Below are 13,153 nucleotides of genomic sequence, written 5' to 3'. Positions count from 1 at the left end.
GAGTGCAGAACAGATCAGTGCATTGTGCCGAAACTTCCAAGAAGTCCAGGCAAGCGGTATGGAAGGACAGAAGGATAACCAGGATCCACCTCCACGGCCACTGGCTCGCCACCTTTCTGATGCAGATAGATTGAGGAAAGTCATCCAAGAACTTATGGACACTGAGAAATCTTATGTCAAGGTAAAAAAAAAAAATAATCTGTAAATCTGTCTAGCTACAGCTTTCTTATTGAGGCTGACCATGATGTTGTTGGATGGTCTTAACATATTTCATGCTTAGCTTTATATAACCAGCCATCTACAAAGGCTATAACCTACAGAGTTTGCTTATCTACTTGTTCCTGTTGTTCCTGTAGTTGTTCTGGCTTGCTCCTGTAACAGAGGCTGTAGGATTTGATCCTAGGAGCTCTAGTTCAGGTTCATCTGTATATGTATTTGAAAGTGGAGTAGATACCTGCAATATTTGAACACTGGGATTTTCTACAGGATGTTTCCATAGTTTTCAAAATGAAAATAAATCTGGCAGAACAGAACAGATTCTCCTACAGATTAGAAAAAAAGTTCAATTGTGGAAAACAGTGCATAATTATTTTTGAATCAGCAAAGCTAAAAGGCACAACTCCAGTTGGTTGTTTCATTATACATATGCAATTTCTCCTTTGGCTGATTAGTCCATAATTTGTTAGATATATATCTCTTCTTTTTATAAACTCCAAATTCATGTGACTGGATGCCAAAAGAAACATGAAAACGTTGATTTCATTGACCTTCAGCAGAAAGGAATCATCTACTTCACTTGATCTCAAAACACATACTTACAGATACGAGTACTTGCTGCAATAATACATGCAGAGAAGAAAACCCTTTCAGTCTGTTTTTAGTGCATCCACCAATACATTAATGTAGCCATAAGCCGTAAAGCTGGACAAAACTTCGCAGAACACAGACCTCCATGTATGTCCAGCTGATGTTTCTTAATAAAAGAATCACTTGAAGAAAGGCATGACCATGGAGGTCACCAACCTGTCATATTTTGCATTAGGCAAAATCCTGGCAGGTTGCACATACTCATTGTGGTATTTTCAGTGTTATTCCTTCTCCGTAAGAATTTCTGCCATTTCTTTTCTCAGGGTCGGAGAGCCCTGCAGGGGTGCCCAGCCCTGCTGTCATGCTTTTGTGTGGGATAGTAAGTCTTCAAAACTGGCACCAATTCTTTGAAGTGACTAAAAAAGGCCTTGATTGCATCCCCACCGACAACAAAACTGAATACTTAAATATCTAATAGGATTTTAAAATGAATCTGAATATTAATACTGATGCTTAAATGAGTGTCTATTTATTTGGTATATCTAACATGCATGATTAAAACATTCGATGCTGTTCATATACATGGACACTTTAGAATGCCATTGTATATAACATTTTCTCCTCATCCTGTACTAAAATATAACTTGTTATAATCGAACTGTAAAGCCTTAAGGATGAAGCAAAAATATTACACTGAAATAAATTTGTGTCTAATTTACGTATCACTTTAGTTCTAACAACACACAGGTGATTTTATTACAGAAAAGGAATTGTATCTCTAGTTCATTCTCAAAAATTACTCCTATCCCACAGCTGTCATATAAATAACTATTTCAAAATAGTTACATAAAAGGTGAATGAATTTTCTTTCTTGCAGGACTTGAGCTGCCTCTTCGAGCTCTACTTGGAACCTCTTCAAAATGAAACCTTCCTTACCCAGGATGAGGTGAGACAATAACTGAAAGATGTGCTTTTCATTCTTTTACGGTTAAGACCTTGGCACTAGGGTTTTTCGTTGCTGACGGAAAAAGCAATGAAGTTAATAGGAATTACATCAGTACATGCCGCATGTGTCACTTCTTTTTTTCAAAGGTAGCTGTTCTGACTTAACTGCTAAGAAATCTTTGCCTCTTTTTCCTAAGGATTTTAAAATAAAATATGTTTGAAAAGTATTAATGAATATGTTATTGGCTAACCTCTTTTTGTGTCACATCTCCTGTGGACTGTTTCCACAAGACCACATTTAGATGCATGGAGTTCTGTATTTCACAGCTTGATGTTTTTCACAGATGGAGTCCTTGTTTGGCAGTCTGCCAGAAATGCTGGATTTCCAGAAGGTGTTTTTAGAGACCCTTGAAGATGGATTATCTTCTTCCTCAGATTTTAATACACTGGAAACGCCATCCCAGTTCCGGGTAGATGTTTGGTCCTTTAATATCTTGCAGTGTGCCTGGGAATGTTTGTGGAAATCTGGCTTTAAGAACTCAAATATAAGTTTCATATGGTTGTTTTTAGGCTTGAAACTTTACTTTGGATTATGACGCTCATTCAGCAGTGAAAGCTAATTGCTCTTTTTCATGGCTTTATCATCCTCTTTCCCATGACAGTGGATGCAGCATGGAAGATGCAGAGTAGACTTTGAGTATTCTATAAATTAGTGATGCTTATGATGCAGAACTCCTTTATAGAAAGGTTATTGCCACTGTGCTGAGTTCTGCCCTGCCTTGTGCTCCTCCCCATTGTGCCCGGTTAACCTGCTACAGACTAGGAGCTTTTCTTGTTAAATGCTGTGAGTTACTCACGTTGTGAGGGCCAAGAACAGGACCTAGAAAGTGTAAATGGCTGTAGACTGTGTCAGTGGCACCACCCAGTACCTGCCCTAACTGGAGAAAGTAAGCTCCCTGGTGAAGGAGTCACTGTCACAGGATCGGGCAAGACTGCTGCCGGGTGTCCGAGACACTTGCTGGCTTTTGTGGGGCAAACATTGATTGAAAAAGAGGGGAGAAGGCTGCTTTTCTCTTCCCCCTCCTCCTCTCTGTTATGTTTGCTTTGGGAAGCACTTTTCTAAAAACATTTCCCTTGTGAATCAGTCCCTCCTACATCTTCCCAACCGCCCCTTCATCCAAGAACATCAGAGGTGCCCTGTAATTACCACTTGTCTGAAAGAAGGAACACAGTTGGAAAGAAATACTCTGTTTTACACTGTCCCTTCTGGCTTTGGCATTTTCATGCCTTGCTTCCTATTGCTCATGTTTTTTCCCAGCACAACATACTCTGTTATATGCCTGTTGATTTTTGTTACCGTGGTGCCTGAAAGATACAGTAATACAGAACGGCTGCAGTGGTGTTACTGCTCAGGGAGAATGGAGAAAATTGCAGGCTTTGCCTAAATAAGCTGAATTCTATACCCAGAGAAATACAGAAACGGACAACTACTAGTAGTATATTCATGGGTTTATATAAATATATATATATATATATATATAGGATATGTATAGAAATTTAGCAGATAATCACACTGTTGAGCCTCTGTGTTATGTGCCTGAACATTTATTTAGGATTCTAGTAATGAATTAATATTTTGTTTGTCTTGATTTCAGAAATTGCTGTTTTCCCTTGGAGGCTCCTTTCTGTATTATGCTGATCACTTTAAACTGTACAGTGGCTTCTGTGCAAACCACATCAAAGTTCAGAAAGTGCTTGAGAGAGGTAATTTATTGTCTTTATTATTGCAATTCATTCGCATGAATTTAAACTGCAGTGAACTATTGTAACAAATTTTGTTGACTTGCAGAGAATATGGGTACAAAGCGAGGACTAATAGGATTAGCTAAGATCTGCAGTTCTGCTAAAGTATGGTATAGAACTGAAGGGATAAAATTGCTTTTGTAACATCCAGGCAGTAGCTTGAATAGCTACAGAAACATCTTCCACAAGTTTGTGCTGTCTGCAGATCTAGCTCATACTCCAAAAAGCAGCAACAAATGGTAGAATAAGTTAGGAATTACCCCCTCTGCCATCCACTGCGGTGCAGTGGAAAAGTTAACATTAAAGAAAAATCTCACCTTGATATAATTGCTCTCTTAGCCCTTACGTATGTTATTTTAATGCAGGAGATGATTATGAAATGACTGTTGTAAAGTATTTCATAAATCTGTTGAGAAGGGTGAGGCTTTAGGGGCTGGTTATAAGTTGCACTTCCGTGCTTTCAAATTATTGTAGCTTCTGGAACTTCCATGTTCAACTGACCAACTCTTATTTACATCTAGCCAAAACAGATAGTGCCTTTAAGGCCTTTCTGGATGCTCGAAATCCCACAAAGCAACACTCTTCTACTTTGGAGTCATATCTCATAAAGCCTGTTCAGAGAGTGCTGAAATATCCTCTGCTTTTAAAAGAGCTGGTGTCTCTGACAGACAACGAGAGTGAGGAGCACTATCATTTGACAGGTAACTTCTTCCTTTCTTCTACAAGAATGAGTATGTGTTCCAAGTTTTATTTCCAGACCTTTCTGAAGATGCAGGTAGCCATTCTGGTAGATAGCCCAGAATTTGTCAAAACCTAGAGAGAATTCTCTCCATTTCCTTAAAAGTAATAAGTACCTATTTTTTGTACTTTTAGCAAAAAGTCCTACGTGGTATGTCCAAGTCCCTTTGAGAAGTAGATATACCCAGGATTTGCCAAAGTGAATAGAACTGGGGTCTTTCTCCTCAGTATCTTGCACAGGAGCATGTCAGGTCATACCGTTGTGCTTTTTTTTTTTCCCACTAGGGAAACACTGACCAAAGCTCCATCTTGCGGTTGTTATTCAGTTGTGTTGAATGTGTCAAATGTGTCGAATGTGTTCAAATGTGTCAAAGTTTAAGAGGGCCACAGAAGTAAATTTTAGTTGTTTGAGGTTTGGCTGGGACTCTTGCTTGTGTAGAAGAGATCTGTGTCAAACTTTGCAGTCTTCCCACGTAGAAAGGCTTGTCTTTCTGATGTGTATTAGAGTTGATTGCTTTTCTAGGCTTAGATGACGACTTCACCCTGGCAAATTCCAGTTCAGATCTGTCAGCACTGGTGGATGAAAGTCTAGAGATGTATTTTATGGAATGATTGTCATTTTGACAAAACAGATAGAGGCAAAATGCATTGTGAGCAAAAAGTAATGAGGCTGGTTTTTACTTCAAAGGGAGCTTCTAATACTGTCCCCTTGCCTTTGCAATCAAGCTGGAGTGACTTTCTTGCAGATCAGGATGGATGCCAAACTTTTAAAAGGCTGCACCATTAAGAGGTGACAGGATTGAAGAAATTCAGTGCCCTTCTCCAACTCCTTTCTGAATTCACACGAAAGTCTAATGAAATCTAGTGACATTCTTGCTTAGAAAACAAAGTGTAAACAAAACCTGGCCACCAGCATTTAATTTCATGGATCCATTCCATGATGAACCTGTACTACCTAGCACTGTATTTCTTTGTCTATCCTATGGTGAGCCCATCAGATGACTTATCCGAGTATGGATGCAGATTATTCTAGAGATCCTAGTGGGCATATATATACAAGGTGCAAAAACTACGTTTAGTATCCTACTGATAGGAATATTCATATATCTGGGGGCTTATCAGTGGAATGCTTACAACCAACTTTTGAGCCAGTTAAGACACCAGACGAGCATTTTTCACTTTGTCTGATCATACCTTCTACTGTTGCTATGAGAAAGCACTGATAAAAGGCTAGAATTCTGTTCACCAAACCTTGGGAACACTGTGTCATTTTGCCTGCCATAGGCAGAATTCAATAAAAAATGTCATGGTTAGGGAATTGAATTACATAGCTGTCTATGAAATTTTTAAACCTTATAGAAGCACTGAAGGCAATGGAGAAAGTAGCAAGTCACATCAATGAGATGCAGAAGATCTATGAAGATTATGGCACTGTTTTTGACCAGCTGGTGGCAGATCAAAGTGGAACAGAGAAGGAGGTAAGAGAAGGAACAATGTGTTTTACTCCTTCCCAAAGCATTATCCTGCTTGACATTGGGTGTCTTATCACTTTCTGAGATAATCCGGGGAACCTGTTTGTGCTGGTTTTCCTCCATTTTCCTTTAGTATTTTGACTTCTGTTTCATATCTGCTTGTCAGGTTTCTTTTTGTCAGTAGGTTATGGTAAAATTTTCAGACAGCTGCCAGAGCCGCCTTCTGGACTGACAGGAATTGCAAGCAGGAGTAGACATAATTCTCAGTAGGAAAAATCTCCTCTTCTCAAATGTTGCAGAGATTATCCATGCTCCAAGGCAGTCAGATTTTATGCTATTGAGTTCTTAAATTCTTAAGGTATTTTTTTCACCCGTAAAAATGAAAATGGCAATTTGAGGAATTTCACATTAAGGTCTGTTATTCTCATTCTCTACGCTTCCAACACTGAGGCATCCACGGGTAACTGTCAAAACCAAAACCATTAGCATGCACACATCTCCCAGAACTGGGGCAGCAAGGTCTCAACTTAGCTATTTACATCAAACAATTACTAAGCAGATCAAATCCATAAAGGTGAAGATCAGATATGACAAATACCATCTTTATTGTTTTTTTTCCTCCTAGTAAAAGCCAAGTTGCCCCCATTGGCTACCTAGTATCCATCATTTATGCAGAAAAAAAACCCTGGCATCTTGGGAGATTCTTCATAGTGTTATGTGTGTCCCTCAGAAGAAAGCAGCCTCCAAGATCTACTTTAATTCTGCCATTGGCAGTGTCATTAATACTAATTACTCTATAGAAATTAAAGATACTTACAGCTAATAAATCACCCAGTTTACAGCTGGGTATGTTTTAAGTGACAGATTATCAGATCAACTTAATGTTCTTCTAAGTTATTAATAGTAAGAACTTTATTCAACTTCCATAACATAGGGCTATTACTTTTTATAGTTACCTATTTTAGAAAGTGAATCACTTGCACTTTTCATGATGTAGTGCAGATCTCTCTGCTGTTCTCTCTGTACACACAGTAAAGACAGAAAACGTATATCCTAAAAGTTACTCATGTGCACTCATTGTTTTACTCACATATGTGGATTGCAGCACTGATAGATATATTTGATATATTTATACTATTTATTTATATTATCTCCTGTTACAATTTAATACAGGTGACAGAGCTTTCAATGGGAGAACTTCTGATGCACTCTACAGTTTCCTGGCTGAATCCTTTCCCATCACTGGGCAAAGCAAGAAAAGACCTCGATCTTACAGTGTTTGGTAAGAGTCTTCCTTAGTGACTCTGCTCTTTCAAATCTAACTATTACCACATTAAATCTTCTCAAAAGATGAACACCATCTCCTTTCCCTGTAACTATGGGATATCTAGGGCAGACTTGCATCTTTAAAAATACATAGTTATATTTCATAATATGAGAAGTGAGAAGTTTCCATTTGTTTGCTTGCTGTTACAATTTGCTCTCTGAGACAATCTCAGCTGCTGTCCTGCCTATATTTAAGCTATGGAAACTAGTGATTTTCAGGAGACAATATTCTCTCTAGTATGCTTGGGGAATTTAGGCTAACCTCTGACTTACAGCTACTGCGTTGAAATCCCCATCCAGATTATTTTGACTTGAGAAATTAATGTGGAAATGTGAGTATACAAGAACGAGTTTTATTTAATGGTATATATACGATTACTCATTTAATAATTACCTAGGTAATTAAATCTTCCAGTGAAACATCTTAGGCACTTGTCCATTTCTTTAAAAAAATATTTCTTTAAAATGTCATTCGATAAATACCTAAGGAACAACTCAGGTTGACGAGAGACAGGGTTTCCCTTTCTCAGAGCTGTCATGCATTCCCTTCCCCAGGAATTAGGACAGGTTTAGGGGAGGGGATGCTTCTAACAAAAGAACGAGCAGGAGCTACCTCCTAGGTTCCTTGGATGAACTCCGCTGTGATCCATGTATGCCAGACACTCCCCAGCAAGACATATATTAATGAATGGTAGACCACTTATATGCCCCTTTGAAAATGGAGTTTAATTCTGATTTCAAACCCTATGTAGGCAGCTTAGAGAATGCAGCTAATATATAGAACTGAGGGAAACTGCCAAGTTCTGGCATAAATGCTGTGCTCACTCGACTGCATCTTGGCTCACTGCAGGGATGAGACTCCAACGCATACCACTGTCCCTTTCTCCTCTTCCACTGGAAAGAAGTGTGAATGCCTGAGCAGGGTTATACTGCCCTTGAGTTCAATCTGGGATCCAGGACTGCTCTGCAGAGCCATCCCTTAGTTCAGCAGCAGCTTCAATGCCTCCATGTTTCTGTTCCTCCTTACAGATGAGAGAGAACATGTCCCTGCTTCCCTGGAGGCTGAAAGATTAGATAATGTTAGTGAGCCACTCCATTTGGATGCTGCGGAAATGAGAATTACTACAAATGGAAAAGTAGGAATTAAGATGTTTGAGTTTCCAACTAGGCAAATGCCAAACTGCAGGAAGGAAAGAGATGGTGTCCTTTTTCACAGCCCTCTCTTGCTATAAACCCTTTACTGTGCTTGAAAACATCCACTGACAAAAAGAAAATCTGAACTGTTACATCGTATTTGCATCTGCTGTTTATGTGAGGACTGCTTCACCTAGTGGGAGACAGGCTGCTGCTAGTTTCAGAATAAAGGTGCAGAATGGCTTCATCGTAAGTGTTCAGAACAAAATCTGAGTTAAAAGTACTTCCTTTTCATGAACAACTGTAGGATGAAAAATCCAGTTGTCATATAAATACAGGGCAGGTGCATTTCAAACAGTTTGTTTATCTTGTCCTTCCTTGTCCTGTGACTACAATCATCAGCTTCCCCAAGATAATACTTTCACTAAATAATACACCTGTAATTAAGAGTTTTCCTTTTTTTTTCTTTCTTTTCTCTTTCTTTTTTTAGTTTTTAAGAGGGCTGTAATACTGGTATATAAGGAGAACTACAAACTGAAGAAGAAAATGGTAAGTCTGTTGTCAGTAGAGGTAGGTGGTGGGTGTTTATGCACAGGATACTACTGCAGCGCAAGATGGACCATACTGGCATTGAAGGGGGAGTTACTGGTAGAATGCCACCTTCCCTCACTGGGCTGGAATTCTAGCCATCACAGCTAAAACAATATCTGCGTAGTGTTTAGGTTAAAGACCTCTGTTTATACACCCTTGATCACCCTGGAAGGAAATGAAAAGGGCTATTATAAGTGTAACCTCTTCTGTCCCGGTTTACAAAACTGGAATGTTGAATTCAAATAGCAAATTGTATACCCTGAATACTGGTGGTGATGCACTGCACCATGCTTATCATAACAGATGCTCTAAAAGTAGCAGAAGCAGTTACAAGATTAATGTATTCTAATCAACAGTCTGCGAGTTCCTTTGTTCCCTATTAGTACATATATGAAAAGTATTCTTTTTATCCATTAAAAACAACTGCTTTTATAAGTTGAAGCAATTACAAAATTCTGAAGGTTGTGTCTGTCACAATTTCAACTACATTTATAGCACACATTAGAGTACTGAAGGAAAAAGTCTAATGAATTTGTTTCTCTTCAGAGGCAGCACTTTTTCAGAGTAGCACAAAAAAATCTCCACTTTTTAAACTTTTACTTAGAAATATCCTTGTTTTTTTTCTTCCTTTATGCAGCCTACTAATGTTCGTGCTGCACATAATTATGGTGACTTGGATCCATTTAAATTTCGCTGGCTGATTCCTTTATCTGCTCTTCAAGTTCGACTGGGGAACACAGCAGGTAATTACCTTGCACTGAATACTTTAGGACTGAATACTTTTCTGGGATTTTGCAATACTGCTTCTTCCATATGTCCTCCTGGAGGCTCTAGAGACAGGCAGGTGTAGAGAAAATAATATCTACCGTTGACTCTACACTTGGGAATAGAGGCTTGATACATTAACAGACTTTGTTCATTTGGTATGTTGGCTTCTTCCACAAGTTCACTGAGATGCCACATCATGGATGGAATGACAGAATGGAAATTCCAAATTAAAAGATATGCACAGGAAGGTGATTTACCCTGGTCACTGTCCTGGGATGCCCTTATACTATGTGCATGCTGACCCTTACTTTATGTCAAATGCGGGAAAGTTGACCATGTAATTTGTGGTAGTAGAGGCCTGTGGTTTTATTTTCCCTTTGAGATGATCTTTATGATCTTATCCAGTTTTATAAGCACTGTACAGATGTACTTTGCACATTCAGGGGAAGGCTTTTGAAGCCTGGAAGGCAATGAGAAGCAGTAAGAATGGGGGAAAGCAACTCTCTAAGAAAGAAGGTCATATTATCAAAGGCAGCACTAGGCTGCTACAACTGGAGAGTGCAGGGGACTTTCATCTGGGTTCCATCTTGGGTGAGATCTTCTGTGGATCCGCCAGTGGCTATGCTAACACAGTCTCAGGAGAAGAGGAGCTCCACAGTGGTCTTTCTAATGCCAAAGGTTTTGTAAAGAATATACAAAAATAACATTTCTTTCCACGCACAGGAACAGAGAACAGCTGTATCTGGGAACTGATTCACACAAAGTCAGAACTGGAAGGCAGGCCAGAAACAATTTTTCAGTTGTGCAGCAGGTAAGATTTATATGGAGGTGGTATTTGACAAAACACATTAATGGAATTAAAAAAATAAAAGATTTTCCCCTGCATAAATTTCGCATCAGCACTTGTCATGCTGCTCTAACCCTTTGAAGCTAGGCACTATGCCAGTGTTTTAACTGCATAAAGTATAACACTTTGAAATGAGAGTGAATTTGGTGTGGTGATCCAACATCAGAAATCTGCACATATGATCGTAAGTTCCATTATGATATGAGTAAAGTAACTGTTTTTATCAGACTCTCAGTTGGTTAACACAAATTACATTCTGATAAAGACCACTTAAGGGGTTATTCCTTGATACAGAAGTTACCTTCCAGGCCATTTTTCTAAGGGGAAATAAGCAAGCTCTCAAAACACCGAGTGTGTGAAATGCCTACCACTACATACAGATGTTAGCTGCAAAACCACTAATAAAGTAACCTATTAAAAATAACACACTGCACTAAAGCACATCAGCCAGAAAGGAGCGGGTCAGATTTTATCCTGATAGTGTCTTACTTCAGAGGGGAAAATTAGGTTTTCTGTTTTCTTAAACTCGCAGTGACTGTGAGAACAAGACTAACATCGTGAAGGTGATACGTTCTATTTTGCGCGAGAATTTCAGACGTCACATAAAGTGTGAGCTACCACTGGAGAAAACATGTAAAGATCGCCTTGTCCCACTCAAGAACCGTGTACCTGCAACAGCCAAACTGGGTAAGAAACACGTTCTCAAAGTGAACAATGGAGTCTGGACTCCAGCACTGGCAGAAGATTCACAACTATTACCGTGACTGTAGTGTTATGTGCCAGACTCACAAATCCCATTTCTTTTTTGAGCTGGGAAGGTGGTAGATTTGCTCCACATACCAGTGCATGATAAGGGCTAGAGGAGATAAGCAACCCTGCCGTCCCCCTCCCCACTGTATTCTCATGTTTGATGTGTCATTAGCCCTCTTGAGGGAAGACTTAATAAGGCCCAAATTAATTTTGTTGGGAAGAAATACACTCCCTTTGGCATGCAATATTAGTGCTCTTTCCTGTGGGTTCCCTTTAGTAATCCTCAGGGTTCCCTTTAATAACTCAGCCTTAATAACATTTAAAACTAAAACAACTGGCAAAAGGCAGGGGTCTTCCTTCTTTCAATACACTAAATCCACATCCCAGCAGATACTCTAATTAAGCACAGTCTTCACACATTTTAGTTAAATGAGTAGCAACTAGTATTTCAAGTTTCTCCATCGATCAGTTGTCTGTAAACTCCCCTTAACATCACAGGAACAAGCACAGTTCAACTCATACCTTCAACCTCATACCTTCAGCCTGGCCTTCCAGTACACGCAGTGCCTGAATCAGTCTTGCTTTCCTGCAGACGTATATAAATCATTACTACAATTTTTGGAGGATTTTGTATCTATTACACATGAAGCAAACACATAGCCCCAGGGTAGGTGGAATGAAAACTCTAACACAGAATCACACTGTTGGTATCAAAATGATCATTATCAAATGAGAGTACGCCCACTGTAATTATAAGTGGGTGATTGAGACTGACAGCTGATGTTTTGCTGAAAGAAATAAAACTGCCTTTTTCCTCTGCACAGCTTCCACAAGGTCCTTGAAGGTACTGAAGAATTCCTGCAGTAGTGAGTGGAATGGTGACCCAAGGAAAGGCACCTTCCAGGACTCTGACGAGTGCAGCCTGAGCAGCAGTACTCAGAGCAGCAGCTGCCACACCACAGAGAGCATACAGGAGCCCAAAAATTCATCTCCTGATAAACTTGTACAGAGCTGTGCATCTGACTTTTCTAATGTTCTTGTCAAAGAATCTGATATTCTCAGCGATGATGACGATGATGATTATCGGAGCCTAAAGAAGGGCAGCCCTACAAAAGACATTGAAATACAGTTCCAGCGGCTGAAGATTTCAGAGGAACCGAGTACTGACTCTGAACGAGATCAGGCTGCTGAAAATGAGGAAGGAGATGGCTTTGAGACAGGACAGCATCCAAAGCTGGTGCGTGGCCATTTCTGCCCAGTGAAGAGAAAAGTAAACAGCACAAAGCGTAACAGAGGAACGTTAAGGGCAATGCAAGAATGTCACCAGTCCCTTGACAGTCATTCTGATGCTGCAAACCTGGATCTGAACTCTATTTTAGAGAGAGAATTTAGTGTACAGAGTTTAACATCTGTGGTTAATGAGGACTGTTTTTATGAAGCTGTGGAGAGGCATGGGAAATCCTAGCTTTCTGAGCACTATATTTAAAAATTTTCATTTGAAGTCCACATAAAATTCAACAAACTTATTTTGCTTTAAAACTAGTAAATTCATGGAAGCTGCAGGAAAACTACTATCTGATTTTGTGCACTAATACATTTTTTTCCACAGAAACAGCTGTAAAGGATTCTTAAGTTATTTTAATTTATTGTGGATCAAAAATAGATTAAGTTGACCAAGATCTGTAAATTAGTTCATACCTTTCAAGCAGTTAAGACAATGTAGTATTCCGAGGGAGGGAAGGGAAGGATGGCCTCATTAGTATTTTAAGTAAAGTGGAAAATGTGCTAGTGAGTGACAGAGGGGAATACAATGGAAAGGAGCATTGCAAAATGAATTTTTCAATACCTTGGGCAATTTATTTCTTTGGGTTTCATTTTTGCTTTATTTAAAGCAGAACTAAGTTATTTTAATGTGTTTTAGTGCACAATAGAGCAGAAATTTCATTTTTGTAAGTTTCAAGATGGTGTTTAT

The 13,153-nt window shown here is 39.2% G+C and overlaps 1 protein-coding gene across 4 annotated transcripts in view; it reads left to right on the top strand.

Annotated features, from left to right (window-relative positions):
- TIAM2 (TIAM Rac1 associated GEF 2) overlaps positions 1 to 12,783 on the top strand; it is a 135,670-nt gene extending 122,887 nt beyond the window's left edge. For all 4 annotated transcript variants that reach the window (XM_069852093.1, XM_069852094.1, XM_069852090.1 and 1 more), the window contains 12 exons: positions 2 to 181; positions 1,685 to 1,753; positions 2,097 to 2,222; positions 3,408 to 3,516; positions 4,077 to 4,256; positions 5,653 to 5,771; positions 6,939 to 7,047; positions 8,716 to 8,774; positions 9,454 to 9,559; positions 10,308 to 10,395; positions 10,964 to 11,118; positions 12,006 to 12,783. In XM_069852093.1, coding sequence (XP_069708194.1) covers positions 2 to 181; positions 1,685 to 1,753; positions 2,097 to 2,222; positions 3,408 to 3,516; positions 4,077 to 4,256; positions 5,653 to 5,771; positions 6,939 to 7,047; positions 8,716 to 8,774; positions 9,454 to 9,559; positions 10,308 to 10,395; positions 10,964 to 11,118; positions 12,006 to 12,646 — 1,941 coding nt within the window. In that variant the 3' untranslated portion in view covers positions 12,647 to 12,783. The remainder of the gene's footprint in view (position 1; positions 182 to 1,684; positions 1,754 to 2,096; positions 2,223 to 3,407; positions 3,517 to 4,076; positions 4,257 to 5,652; positions 5,772 to 6,938; positions 7,048 to 8,715; positions 8,775 to 9,453; positions 9,560 to 10,307; positions 10,396 to 10,963; positions 11,119 to 12,005) is intronic.
- The last annotated feature ends 370 nt before the right edge of the window (positions 12,784 to 13,153 follow it).

The sequence above is a fragment of the Phaenicophaeus curvirostris genome, chromosome 2 (genome assembly GCF_032191515.1).
Source record: "Phaenicophaeus curvirostris isolate KB17595 chromosome 2, BPBGC_Pcur_1.0, whole genome shotgun sequence".
NCBI lineage: Eukaryota > Metazoa > Chordata > Aves > Cuculiformes > Cuculidae > Phaenicophaeus > Phaenicophaeus curvirostris.
Note: the sequence above shows the minus strand (reverse complement) of the source record. Positions and strands in the feature narration are given on the sequence as shown.